At 28.8% G+C, this 14,741-nt stretch overlaps 1 protein-coding gene across 1 annotated transcript; it reads right to left on the reverse strand.

The window, feature by feature from the left end:
- Positions 1–3,662: 3,662 nt before the first annotated feature.
- On the reverse strand, positions 3,663–7,741 carry LOC122582102 (probable auxin efflux carrier component 1b). The gene is made up of 6 exons (XM_043754458.1): positions 6,598–7,741; positions 4,757–5,033; positions 4,574–4,659; positions 4,333–4,490; positions 4,168–4,244; positions 3,663–3,931 (listed from the first exon to the last, which is right to left on the reverse strand). Exons 1-6 carry the CDS (start codon positions 7,703–7,705, stop codon positions 3,865–3,867), a joined length of 1,773 nt encoding a protein of 590 aa, XP_043610393.1. The 5' UTR covers positions 7,706–7,741; the 3' UTR covers positions 3,663–3,864.
- Positions 7,742–14,741: the final 7,000 nt, after the last annotated feature.

The raw sequence follows: 14,741 nt of genomic DNA on the forward strand, positions 1-14,741 counted from the left end.
CCAAAAAATTTAAATTTATTTTTTCCTTATATTTACCAAATGTAATCTTAAATATACATATGAAAAAAATAATATTATATATAATGAAATCAAATCTTAAACATATTTTGAAATTTTAGTAAATATTTCATTATGTACGTGATAAATTAAAATTTTAAAATTAATAAATTTGATTTTTTCGTAAAAAAGACATTAGTTTTTGTATATAATATTGTTTAGGTTTATATATCCTCCTCATTCCAAATCAAGTCATCGATCAACACTATTCTTATATGCAAATTGATAAATAACAAAATTCTTGATTTTCCATCTATATAATTAATCTTTTTTCTCTTTATCAATATACAAGTTATAAAAAGTTATGTGATTTAATTTGTTAGTTTTTATATGTTTTATAATATATACGTTGTTACTTTTTCTTTGTTTAATTGATTAGGCTTTGAGACGGTTATTCTGGATTAAACAGACTTTAAGGTTCTAATGTCACCAAAAGTTTGAATCATAACAAATGGTGTTTTTATGATCTGAGATAGTTTTGTAGGTGGTGTGTATACCTCAAACAACATTATCTTCATATGTCTCCACGTGCGTATATGGCATGAAGGCTTTTTTTTTTTAACAACAGTGGTGATTGGATTTAGCGGCATACATCTTCATCGTTCGGTAGAGATCGACCACATCACCAGCACAGTCAATCCGAGGGCATGACAAGCGGTGGAGGTCTCACTACCTTCTTTAATTTATACTACGTATAAGGACTACTATAAAATATTTAATTAGATGAATAATTTACAAATTTATGTTATGTTGAGTGTTGTTCTTAACGTTGTTGTATCGTGTGGTGGTAGTGGAAGGGATATGACAGATACGAAGGTTCGTTGATCCTTTCTTCTAATAAAATTATTTCTGCAGCACGACTAACAAGTTTTATAAAAGTTTTGATATCGATATGACGATATGTAGTAACTTTTTTTTGAGTTTTCGTTCCAAGTTTATCTAGTTTCATTACCTATGTTTTTGCTACAAAAATGTCTAATAAGTATTTTTATTTTAGAAAAAAGTCTTCTTAAATATATGTAGCTTTATTTATTTGTTTTTATTAAGTTATTATTATGTATATTTTGCATCATCTTATTTTCTCTTTTCTGATTTTATGTTTTGAATATATTCAAGTGTAAACATTTTTCTTTTCCATATTTAAAAACATTTTGATAATGATATATTAATCCATATTTAATATTGTTTTATTTATATTCATATGTTTACGAAATATATAAGAAACAATCATATTGAACTAATTAAACAAAATATTAATTTCTGTGTATGTCTACATCAAAAGATTTAAATCAACACTAATTAAACAATTACTTATAATAATCCGTACATCTCGCGGAGTAAAAGACCTAACATATTATATAAATTAAATTGATGATTAAATAAAGTAGTATTTAAAATAAAATAAAATATGTAACTAAAATTGTCTCCAATGTTATAGACGCCTTAAAACGTCCTTAATTGCAGGTTAGATGTTTTAAAATCTCAATGTTTTGGTGAGTTATTCGTAAGATTTTAGACTTTGAAAAATTTATTAGGGTTTGAATATCACTTTTTACGTTTGAAGGAGTGGACTATTAGGTGAGTTTTCTAAGATCATGGGTTTCATATCATATATACGTGGTTCGAGCTCTGCGTACTGTCCATATGTATGTCACTGTGGTATTTCGAATGCTAACTACTAACTTGATGTTTTAAATATTTTTAAAAAACTTTAAAATCTTTAAAGTTTTTTAACTTATTTTTAAGATGAGAAATGATTAATCCTCTTAACCAAATAGACTAATAATCTCCCTAACTATGAGATGATGAAACGTGGAAAAATCAGAGGGACAAGATTAGAAAAGAAAATCAGTGGATACCACATGTCACCTTCTTAATGTTTTAAGAGGATTATTATGGTTTTTGGTTAGGAGGATTTATCATTTTCACACAAAAAATCATAAGGAATTATATTACATATAATTCAAAAATACATTCTTGTTTAAAGACATACTAGCGAATTTACCCGGGTTCAACCCGGTTGTTTTAATTAAAATTATAAAACTAAAGTATATGCATGTAATTTTTGTTATTATTATTAATATATTATAAATCGATATGGATATAGTGAATTAAATAACACAATAATTTATAAATTAAAATACCTATTTCATTAACAAAACATAAAAGAATATTATACTATATATATTTTTTTTTCTTTCTTTGTAATATAAGATTAGAACTTTAAATAAGCATTTAGTGAGCTAATTTTGATCTATATTTAATTAAAAGTATTGCAAATTATTTATGACATCATAATTAAAATAAAGACATTTAAAGAAAATACGTAGACTTGCCACATCATATTTTTTTCTAAAAATACTTTTGAAAGAAAATTGTCAGATTTTTGCATTGGACTAGGGGTGAGTATAGTTCAGTTTGGGTCGGTTTTTTACTAAAACCGAAAACCGAACCGTTATAATTCGGTTTTTGAAAACCAAAACCATTAGGTTTCGTTTTCAGTCTATTTCGGTTCGGTTTTTCGGTTTTAGTCGGTTTTTAACCACTTGTGGCTTGGGTCAAATTGAGTTTGAAAAGTTTTTAAAACAATATTAGCAACAATAACACTACAACAATGACAACAAATCTATAAAAGTAAGTTGTTTAAACTTCAAACGAATTATATATATAACTATTTATTTCTTTTACGTGTTGTTAATTAAACAAATATTAAAGCAAATCAATCTTGTTGTGTATTTTTACTTAAACATATAAATGATATTATTATATACACCTAAAATTGCAAATATACTAACATATTTACCAAAAATTAATAATAAAATGATATAAATAAAAATTAAAGTAAACAAAATATATTTTTGGTTCGGTTCGGTTTTATGGATCAGCTTTTAATTAGAAACCAAAACCGAACCATAACTTTCGGTTTTTTAAAAACATAAACCAATGATTTTTAATTTTTTCGATTTTCGATTTGGTTTTTCTGGTTTTTATGGTTTTTTCGGTTCGGTTTTTGCTCGACCTACATTGGACATATCCTTGACAAGGGTTGGAGGCTTGGAGATAGCCTAATAAAATTGATGGAGAAATAATATTTTCTTTTAAGAAAATCCTCCTACTTGAAATTTGATAAACTAAAAGATGAAATAAAAAAAAATTAATGAAATACATTTGTTAAAAAAATTATATAGAGTTTTTTTTTTAATAGGATATAGTATAAGATTATTTTGCCATAGTTTGTCAATTTGTCACCAAACCTTTCACATTTGGCCCATTCATCACCTCTTTAGCCAACACCAAAATGACTCTTTTTTTTTAACCTTACAAGGTTTATTTTCTTTCCCGTTTTTTCACCTTGACAAAAGGTTAATGCCTTGTCCCTTTACCAGAGTATGTATCATGTTTATATACCCTGATTCAATACTGAAAAGGAGATCCCACATATTGAAAAATACAAAGAAAAAGACTTCTTCTTTAAAGAATCCCCAATTGATGTTTAGGCATTGGGATTCCAATGTACTTAAAAAACCTGCCAAAAGTGTAAAAAAAGGAACTAGAATAGCATCATCACAAGCAACATTCTTGGATGAATACACACAAGAATTGGAGAGACAAACATTGATTTTACTTGCTGCCAATGTCTACTACTTCTTATCAAATTACATTTCTCTCCCTCTAACTTTTTCACTTTTTTACTCTTTCACTAAAAGTTAAAACAAAATGGTAAAATTCAGATGTTAGAGGACCCCCCACCACTCCACCAGCCAAAAAAACTTCTTCAAATAAGACAAGAGTCAAAGCATGCTTCATTCAAAGCCCCAACAATATGTAGTACACTAGAGTGATTGGTAGTGCTATCAGCATTCCAAATATAACCCTGAAACAAAAGCATGTAAACCACGCATTAGAAATTGTACACTTGACTATGCAAGGGCAACGTAACTTACGGCAATTTGCAACTTTTGTTGCATATGATCTGGTTAAAATTAAATGGTTAAGTTGATCTTCTTGGCACCATAATTAGAGTATGGTCAAGTTGGGAATACATAGATATAACACCGATATTCAACAACATACAAGTTAGTAATGCACGAAAACGGAACAAATACTCACCCGGTGCTAAGTATATCCGGATGGACATTGTATTCTTTAGCAAACACAAAGGGGACAATTCCTTGAGGTAGAGCAGCCTGTTGATTACAATATCAACCATATATGCATTAGTCAAACTATGGTCCACACTTTGACTTTTAAAGGTCAAATCAATTTCAGTTTTACCTGAACAATGGCAACATGTAGTAGCGCTCCTTGTAGGCCAACAGCGTATGATGCTGCTGCCATTACCGCTGGTCCAATAAAGAAACGAACCCCCATGGCGAAGGTTGCAATAGAGTTTCCACAAGCTATAATTTTTGGTTGCAAAGCCATGAATAGTCCTGCAAAGAGACGTAATTGCCCTTTTCAGGACGAAGAAAGGCAATTATAGAACAATGTACATTGTTTAGAAAGATCAACATACCAAGGCTAAACATAGCCATGCCAAGTCCAGCATCTGATAAAATTGCTATGGATTTTGCAACTATAGCAGGCATTTCAACGTGCCATCTACAAAAAGATAGAGCATTAGTACGTTTGGGATTAAAAGCTAAATTATCAAAGCTTAAAGAACAATAAAACTTGAGCACATTAAGCAAAAACATACTTGAATGAGACCAAGGACCAAGTGAGGCCAATGAGGCTGGAATATGTGTTCGGGTTTCTGATAAGTTTGCGCCACACCATGATCAAAATCAGTCGGGTCATGACACTAGCTGGGGGCATTGAAGTGGCCTTTGCATCACCATGTGGGCTAGCCTTCGGATGGAGCTCGGCAGTTGAGCTGGACCCAAGTTTAGATAAAACAGATGCCTCACGGTCCACTCCATTCGGGCCAGGTTGGTTCTCAAAACTGAACTCATTTCGGCCAAAGTCCTCATAATCTAGATTCGACATTAGTAAATATTGATGTGAATTAATAGAGACTAACCAGTAAGAAAATGTTGATGCCAATATATTCAAAAGAAAAGGACAAATTTTTACAATTTTAAGAATATTCAATGAAAAAAGAGAATTCAATTAGTGACCCAGTGATAAGCACATGTTCAAAGGATAGAAACATGATAGCCATGTTTTCAGGGATCCTCTAATTTAAAAAAGGGAACAAAACAAGAATGTTGGGCAAATAAAATTCATGTAGAACACATATTGGAGTATATGAATATAATGAAACAAAAAGACCAAGATTTCAGTATACATATGGATAAAAAGTTTTTTAAAAAAATGCAAGAATGTATGACTATATACCTCAAACATTTGATTATATTCACACAAACAAGCCAGTTTTGAAATCCACATGAAATTTGTGCAACTATCATGATGTGTATATGACAAGTCGACAACTATATACAAAAAAAAGATAGATCCAGTTTTAATTCCTTGTCACTTTTTTTTTTTGGGTAAAAAGGGACAACTATATAATGTTGTTAAAACGATTGCAAATTTACATGCAAAAAAAATACTATTAATCCATGTTAAATGATATTATGATTCAAGAAAAAACTACCGTACTAACTTGATTATTAAGTCAAGTGTTGACTTTGCGGAAGAAATTAATGTATATATTGCATCATATAACAAAAAAAATAAGGTATTAAATGAAGCACAAGTCCAAAGCTAGAAGACATGCATGGCCAAGATTTAAGGGCACTTCAACTGTTCAACATACGAGTAATTAACATCGACAACAACCAAAACAAACAAACAAATCTTGGAATTAAGTGGACCACACCCAAATTTTGGGATTCTTAAACTCACAAGTCATATAAACAAGAATCCCATTATACTTTGTAAATATTAAGCATGTATGTAGGATTTAACCACAAAATACATACAAGTATACAACCAACACAACAAAATCTATTTAGGACCAAATTTTGAGTTACTCCTAAAATCAAGAACCTTTAAATATCAGAAAGCTAGTATCTTGAATATTCAAAACTTAAAAGATAAAAGACCCATATGAATATACGAAATCTAACATAAAATAGTACCATACTACCATCATAACATATATCAATATAAGCCAAATCTTGATGATAATAAACAAACTTCTGAATAACTTAAGCCAACCTCCTTCAAAAACATATTTAGTACTTTTGAAAGTGACATACAAAAGATAATATCATACATAACTTAGATCAATGTAATCTAATTAACTCTTGAGGATAAAAAAAATAAAAAAGAAGCAAACCTTTGAATCGCTTAAGACAATATCCTTGGATATTCATGGTATGAAAGATCAAAAGACTACAATAACCATCATTACATATAAAAGTAACTCATATAAACAATATGAACAATATAATAACCATCAAAATTTGACTTAAAAAGGGATTAAAAAGTTAAAACATATGAAAGTAACTCAAAAAAAAAACTTTTTGAATAAAATAACAATCAAAGTTTGACTTAGAAAGTAATTAGCCAAAAGGTTAAAAAAAAACTAACCTTTTGTGTGGGGCACACTTCCAAGATCATTACCATACTCCCCACCTCTAAACACATGAATCCCACCTTCAGAAACAGGTGAAGCACTTGAACTCCAAACAAACATGTGCAAGTCTTTGCCACCATCACCACCTTTCTTCTTGGCTGCCGGTCCGGTCACCGGAGAAAAGATTCCGGCATTAGGACCAGGGTACCCTGCACTTCCTTGCCCATTAGCCACCCTAACATTATTAATAGTCCCACTTTCTTCATCATATCCACCAAAATTTGACCCTCTTGGACTAACACCATTTTTACCATTTACCATGGAGTAAAAATCAGTATGGTTAAAACTAGACCCTCTTGGAGTTGGGTTTCTTGATGATTGTAAGCTGTAAATTTCAGCATTTGTCAAGTTAGATGGTCTTGGAGTTATAGATACACCTGTATGTATACCTCCATGTGACCCTCTTCTTGAAAAAATTTCTGATCTTGAACTAGAGGACTTTCTTACAGTCACATGTAATTTACCATCATCACCAACTTCAGCTTCTGTTTGTAAAGGCTCTTTACCATCAAGTGACAAAATGTCTGAATCAACTCTGAATGAGATTATAGAGCCAGCAGTGTCGGGAAACTGTTCAGCAATTAGTAGCCTAGCACCTCTATATTCAAACAAAAACAACATCAAAGTGTACCAAATAATACACTGTAAAACCACAATCTGAACCATTAAGCTCCCTGAAAAATCACCATACATTCCTTTCAAAAGTGGGATTCCCATAACAAGTGTGTTAGGAAGGGTTGACAATGAAAAAAGTGTAATAGACCATTCTAAAGAACCTCTAGCACTTAGTCTTGACCAAAAGGCTAAAACAACAAGAACCATGAGTTTTTGAAGTGTATCAGCAGCTATGAATCTTGTATTCATAGTGTAAGGATTGTTAGTTGATATGAAATGAAAAGAAAGTAATGGAACAGCAAAAAGAGCTACAAATCTGTTGATTCCTGAACATTGATCTGGGGTAAAAATTTTCCACCATTTTACTGACCCATAAGCTAAGATCATAGCAACATAAAGTGGCACAACAGCAGTAAGAACATGGTAAAGATCTGAACCAGTAATCATCTTTTTCAAAATCTAAAAAAATACCCAGTTTAAACAATATTATTAGGAACAAAACCCAGGAAGGATTTGCAAAAATAGTGGCTAAATCTTGGTTAATAAGTAGAAGTGAGTTTGAAGATGGTCCATAAAGAAAAGAAGCAATCTTTTTAGGAAAAGATGAAAAGTGAAGGCTTATTTTCAGGGAATTGAAAGCTGAGATGAAGAGGGAAAACAGAGGGGGATGTGATGTGTTATATTTATGTTGAATTAATAATGGCAGACAGGAAAAATAAAAGCTGATGTCTTTTTATAGTCTTTTCATGGTAGAAAGAGAAAATAGGAGGCTTTCCTGCTAATCCTGGCTACACAAAAGCCAGTGGACAAAGACTTCTTGCATAGAAATATATGAAGTGGAAACATTTTAAACTTGAAAATGACTTTAGAACTTTAGATTAAACGATGTACTTGTATAGTCGTATATTGAGAATATGATATTTTAGACTAGTAATGAAGTATATAAGCTTAAATTATAAGTTTATGATTTAAATGATATATGAATTTTATTCATTCTTTTATACGAGTCATCTTTTTCTTTGTTAGCATCGAAATTTTATATATTTTTTTAATATAGATGAAAGTTTTTACACATATATTTTATAAGGGGCTTCCTATTGACATCATTTTAAGTCTATTGACACCTCTCAGAAAGGGCGACTTTTAAAAGCAAAAGGGGCAAATTTCGCCCCTTTTGAGTTGGTCCCACATCAGCTCACTTTTCACTCTCTATTAAATGCAATAGTCACATCAAAAGTTTTTAACTTATCTTTTATTCTTTCTACACTTTTAACCCCTAATTGTTACTAATATATTCTAAATGGATACAAGTCTCTAAAACAAATGTATATACAATGGGGGGAGTGAATAGAAGGCTATTAAACACTCAGCTTGACTGAAAAATACGTCATAAATCATTTTTTAATATTAAAAAAACATGAGTACCCAATCATCTATTCAAAATATTAAAAAAATTAACATATGAAAAGTTTTTACTCAAATTAGATTTGTAACAGGCCTATACTCAATTTATTTATAAGGTTGAAAATATTGGATAGTTTAATAGAAAGTGTTTTATGACGTGATATTTTGTTTAATTGACTCGCGTATCTTAAAACTTCAAGCATACTTTTTAGTACTATAAATAAATAAATCGATTAAAACTATGATATTTAGTTATCTACTAGATTTTAGACCCGTGTCCAACACTGAAGACGGGATTTACGACATTATTAATATTATATATTAATACATTATACATGTAACTCATAAAAACTTATAAGTTCAAAGTTGAAGATATAAGTGGATACGAAGTGTTCAATTTAAATGTCAAGAATGTTAAGCTAATAGAAAGAAAACTAATGTAATAAAAGAACATTGGAAGGATATACCCTCCTTCATCATTTGAAAGACTTATTTATGGAAGAAATTTGTTGTGTTGTTTTTCGTCTTTTCATCTTTGTCACATATTAACACCTTAAAACCCTTCTCGACTTAACTCGAGATACTGCAATATACAATTGTTCGTGTGTGAAAACCGGAATTTGTAGATAGAAACCGATTTTTAATAACATATTGTAAAATTAATTATTTTAGTTTTTTGGTTTTTATTAATTAAATAAAATTATGTAAAAAAATAAATGATGACATTAGCGAGAGTCAATTAGATGAAATCGAGAGATATGATTGGTTAATAAGTCATTAGTTCAACTATTTTTTAGTATATATTAAAATTAAAATAGTACAATTACTATTAAAATCTTAATATATTTACATTAAATTTAATTTATTTTTAAATATATATATATATGATAGAATATATTATTGGATCTATATTAGTTATTATTTTATTAAATAAATATTAGCTATTATTCTATCGGATATATATTAGTTATTATTATATTTGATTATTATATTAAAACTATAGGGTAAAAAATATAAATTGGATATATATTAGTTATTATTTTATTAGATAAATATTAGCTATTATTATATCGGATATATATTAGCTACTATTATATTTGTTTATTATATTAAAATTATCGGGTAAAAAGTGTAAATTTGTGATGGAAAACAAAAAAGTGTAAATTAAAGTCAAAATTGAAAACAAAAGTCAACATTAAGAAATCGAGACTTGTGATTGGTCGATAAGTTATTAGAGCAACTGTGCTTTAGTATAATAAAAGATTGGATTTACGCTCGTGTATTTGACCCAAAAGGCTAAATAATCAAAAGTTTTTTATTGTATTTTGTATTACAGTATATCCTTTGATACATGTTCTTTTGTAATTAGTTAACTTTGTAAAATATAAAATGACGTGATGATATCTTTTAATATACTAAACAACAATTTTATAATGACTATCGATTAATCACAACTCTCAATTTTTTCAAATTGACTTTTTTTAAATTTTGACTTTAATTTACATTTTTACGTTTTTCATTAACAATTTACACTTTTTAACCAATAATTACACTTTAACTTACACTTTTTTGTTTTTTCATCACCAAGTTACATTTTTTAACCGATAATTTCAAACAATATAAAAGTAAATAATAGATACTCGTTATATATATATTTAATAGAATAATAGCTAATATATATCATAATAGTACGGTATATCTTATAAATACAAAACTAAATAACTAGAAACTAACAAAATTAAATGTAAATATATTATTTTTTTAAATAAAAATTGTACTATTATATAATCTGGAAGTTTTTCTTAATAGATGTTATGACACATATAAGAAAAACAAAAACAACTATAACATTGTCATATTCTAATTAAAATATTTAAGATATGTTTTATCTAAAAGTAAAATATTATTTTTAATAGTGAAAATTAAGAATTTAATAAGCACATGTAACAATAAAACAAATAAAAATGATAGTGACATACTATGACATATTGTTAAGTATGTCGCAGTCTACAATTTTAATGGACATATTAAAATTTATAATATTTAAATATCGTTAAACATGTCAAAGTAAACAACTTCAATAGACATACTTTAAAAATAAATTCAGTATAAAAAAATCAATATATAAATCAATTTTTTATTAATAAATGTAATAAACTAAATTTAAAATGCAATAAATTTATATATAATATTAATAATGTCGTTAACTTCGTGTATTGTACACAGGTCTAAAATATAATAAAACACTAAATTAAGGATGTTAAACTTTCTTTCCTTAATATATATATGTATATATATATGTTTATTAAAGTAAAAAAAAAAATAATATGTTTCTCTTCATTGAAAATCATCATGCATTATAAAAATCATCGTACATCAATTTTTTCGTGAATTTTCGTACATTATAATACTCAACCCTTATATATATTTAATACTTGTTTTATAATACTCAACCCTTATATATATATATATATATATATATATATATATATATTCTTTTTTTGAAAGGTAAAATTCGCTTGAAACTTCGTGTCGTCATTCGACAGCTAAAGTAAATTGCGTATTTCAAATACTTGATATGATAAAAACCCCTACTAATCCGCTGAAGACACAACAGTTAATAAAGGTAACTATATATCTTATAGTTAGTTAAAATAGGGGATAGAATATCAACATGGTAAATTGGTAATAACATAAAACTTTAAAAAGTTAGAGGTTATATGTGAAAATGAATAATAACATTTCAATTGCATATACTACAAGCCATGTCTTTGTCTGCCACTGCTGTCAGTACATTCAAAAGTCAAATCACTATTTTATTTGCAGAAGGGGCGATTATTGTTAAGCAGAAGGGACGAATTTTGCCCCTTTTGAAGTAAGGTGTCAATAGACAAATTCCATGGTGTCAATAGCATACCCCATTTTAATTTTAGGTTTGGTTTTCCTTAAAGATTAAAGGAACATGATGAACACAATTCTTCACGGTCTAGCTTTCATTCATGTATCATTCCAATTCCGATATTGAAATGACACTGATATAAGATCAATACCGGACGATATAAGACCAATACCTGTTTCATATTTAAAATTAATTTACTGGACAAATAACTAATAAAAGAGAAGTAATCTTATTTATTTAATTTATATAATGAGGTGCGATGTCCTTGAGCTTTAGCTCAATGGTTAGAAGATCATTCTCTTTGCAAGAGGTCTTGTGTTCAAGCCTTGGAGATGACATAAGAATTAGGTCCCTTTATAAGGGCTTGGTTTGAGAATACCCAGGTTCAATTCCGAGAGGACATAGTTTAGCCCCATTAATCGTTGTGCTTTCGGGCTGATTAGTAGGAGTTTTCCCCCATCGGGTATTTGAAATAGACATTTCTACTTCGATGGAGCTCTCTAGTGCGGACCCGTTTAAGACAACGTATGTTAAACATCTCGTTATCGAATCACGACACGAATTTTCCAATGAGATTCACATTTCAAAAAAAATATAATGAGGTGTTGTACTTGTATGCATAATTGTTTCTATCATTACTCGTTGATGTTTTTGTGAGTAGTACATGGTTTCAGATCGTTTACATTTTTGATATTTGATATGGTTGTTTATTTTTATGAAAGAATTTCATTTTAAGTAAAAGGTAAGTCGTATGTGTTATTGTTAATGATGTTGCATATTTATGGCTAGTAACAAATAAGGTTATATGCATAGTTGTTTTCTTTTTATTGCTTAGTGACGTGTTATTGCAATTTGCAAATCGACTATTGGTTTTGTAACACGAATTACTTTATAGTTTGTTTTTGTAAGACGAATTACTTTATAGTTTGTTTTTGTAAGACGAATTACTTTATAGTTTGTTTTTGAAAATATGGAGTATTGTTATTTGTATGGAGAATCAATGTTCCACACTATGTGCTAGAATTATATATATTTTGATGGCATGAATAAAAATAGAAAACTAAAGAATAACATGCAACTAATGTTACGTTCCTATGAGGGACATCTTATCGTTGTTTTCTTTCACTTGCATAATTTGTTCTTTTTATTGATGACATAAACAAAAATAGAAAGATAAAGGAAAACAACTAATGAATGTTTTGCTTGTATGAGGGTTACATAATTAACTCCTTTTAATTTTGACTAAACATATATTAAGTAGTTTTACATATTGTTTTGGTAAAGTGAGTGATTGCTTTATTAGTTTGATTAAGAAGGAAATCAGGGAAAAAATAAAGATCATATTTTGGTTTTGGTAAAGTTAAAACTTAAAAGTGTTTTTCAAAATTTAGTAATGCTACGTAGTGTGTATAAAGATGTTGTGTCAAAATATAATTTGTAAACGGAAAAATTTACCGTTATTTGAATGTAAAATAATTATCTAGTATTAGATGAAGAAAGGCAATATTGAAATTAACAAACACTGTTTGAACATATATTAATCCAAATGTACAAGTACAAATAAGTGGATAATCAGTTAGATGGAAACAAACAAAACAATAAAGGTACCTAGAGGGTGTTTGGTACAATGAAATGGAAAGGGTGAAAAGAAAATGAGAAAGATTTCTCATATTTGGTTGCGATGGAGAATGAGAAAGAGAATCGAGAAGTGAGAATCGATTTCATTCTCTTCATTCTCTATAAATTGTAGAGAATGGATGAGAATGAAATAATTTTTTTTTAATGATGTTATATATAATAAATTTAATATTTATTTAAAATTTTGTATTTTTCATATATTCTATGCTTGCACCAAAAGACGAAATCTATTCCTTTCAAAATACTCATTCTCTTTCCGACTATATTCAATCTCTATTATATTTTCATTTTCTTTGATTCACTCGTAAAAAAAACCCTTAAAAAAATTTGCTAAGGTCAAACCGTCAAAGTACTTGAAAAATGTTCTTTGAGCCCAATTATTTCATTGCAATTAAGCTTCAACTTTTGATTTTAACTGTACCAGCTATAAACTCAAATTTTTACATAACTTTACAATACATAACCTAGATATTTGTGGGGATTTAACCTAAAGTTAAGATTAAACATTTAGGTGATGTTCAAGTCTTTTGAGATGGTTATCTTGGTCAGTAAATTTATCACAACTATACATCACTATTTATACAGTTTGTTATTAAACTTACTATATATTATGATACATGGAAAAAGAAAAATGGTATGATTATCACTTTTCGTTTTGCTACTATCTATAGGAAGTTAATAAATTATATACATTATAATATAATAAAATATAATATGATATAATAATATATAACGAAGGTGACTTAATGATTCAGTTTCCAGTAAATTATTTCTGTATGCATACTACTAAGTGATGATCTTACATGGCTTGCAATACGGGCATACTTTTAATAAATTTGGCCACATTAAACCGATGTAGACTTTATTGTGTTAAGTTGCTCCCTGGAATTTTTTCTGCTTTGCTCAGAAGTACGGAGTAAAATAATTTTTCTTTTCTGCAATTAATACAGATTTGTACTCATTTTGAGATATTTTTTTTCTCTAAAAATTTATTTAGAAAATACTGAAATATATGAAATAAAAATATACTAGTTTTAAAATAGGCGGCTGGTATCCCGACCAGACTTTTGATAATTCAACCACACAATTTCCAGCGATTATCGCTGCAAATAGTGATGTTTTGTCTATATCCAACTATTTGCAGCGATTACTGACAGGGGACCGCTATTTATTTGCCAGATTTGACATTACACACAGGGAGCCCACACTATTTGTAGCAACTATTACTGCAAATAGTAGTTGTGGTCAAGATACCAAAAAACAATGATGAGGATACGGGATGCCTTGAAATATTGAGGCGATAAAACTCGAGAAAGAAAGTAAAACAAAAAATTGTTAGGCAGGTCCAGTTGGGCAAAGTGTTAAATGTGATTAGACACAATGGGTAGAAAGTTGGTTTTGTCAGGCTACATATAAAGAGTTCCTAAAGAATATGATGATGCCCATATGTATTGTACGGAGATCATGCTTTTATAATTGTAATGGACTGGCCCATGGATTCTCTGGGCTTTTGACTGGGCCCTCCTTACCCAACAGTCAACA

This window comes from Erigeron canadensis, chromosome 9, assembly GCF_010389155.1.
Source record: "Erigeron canadensis isolate Cc75 chromosome 9, C_canadensis_v1, whole genome shotgun sequence".
NCBI lineage: Eukaryota > Viridiplantae > Streptophyta > Magnoliopsida > Asterales > Asteraceae > Erigeron > Erigeron canadensis.

What these genes read in the sequence shown, in the direction of transcription:
- LOC122582102 (XM_043754458.1), bottom strand. Translation starts at nt 7,705, where the DNA reads ATGATTACTGGTTCAGATCTTTACCATGTTCTTACTGCTGTTGTGCCA. An exon ending in TGGTCCTTGGTCTCATTCAA is followed by an intron (nt 4,660 to 4,756) that starts GTATGTTTTTGC and finishes ATCTTTTTGTAG; the next exon opens with ATGGCACGTTGAAATGCCTG. An exon ending in CCGGATATACTTAGCACCGG is followed by an intron (nt 3,932 to 4,167) that starts GTGAGTATTTGT and finishes CTTTTGTTTCAG; the next exon opens with GGTTATATTTGGAATGCTGA.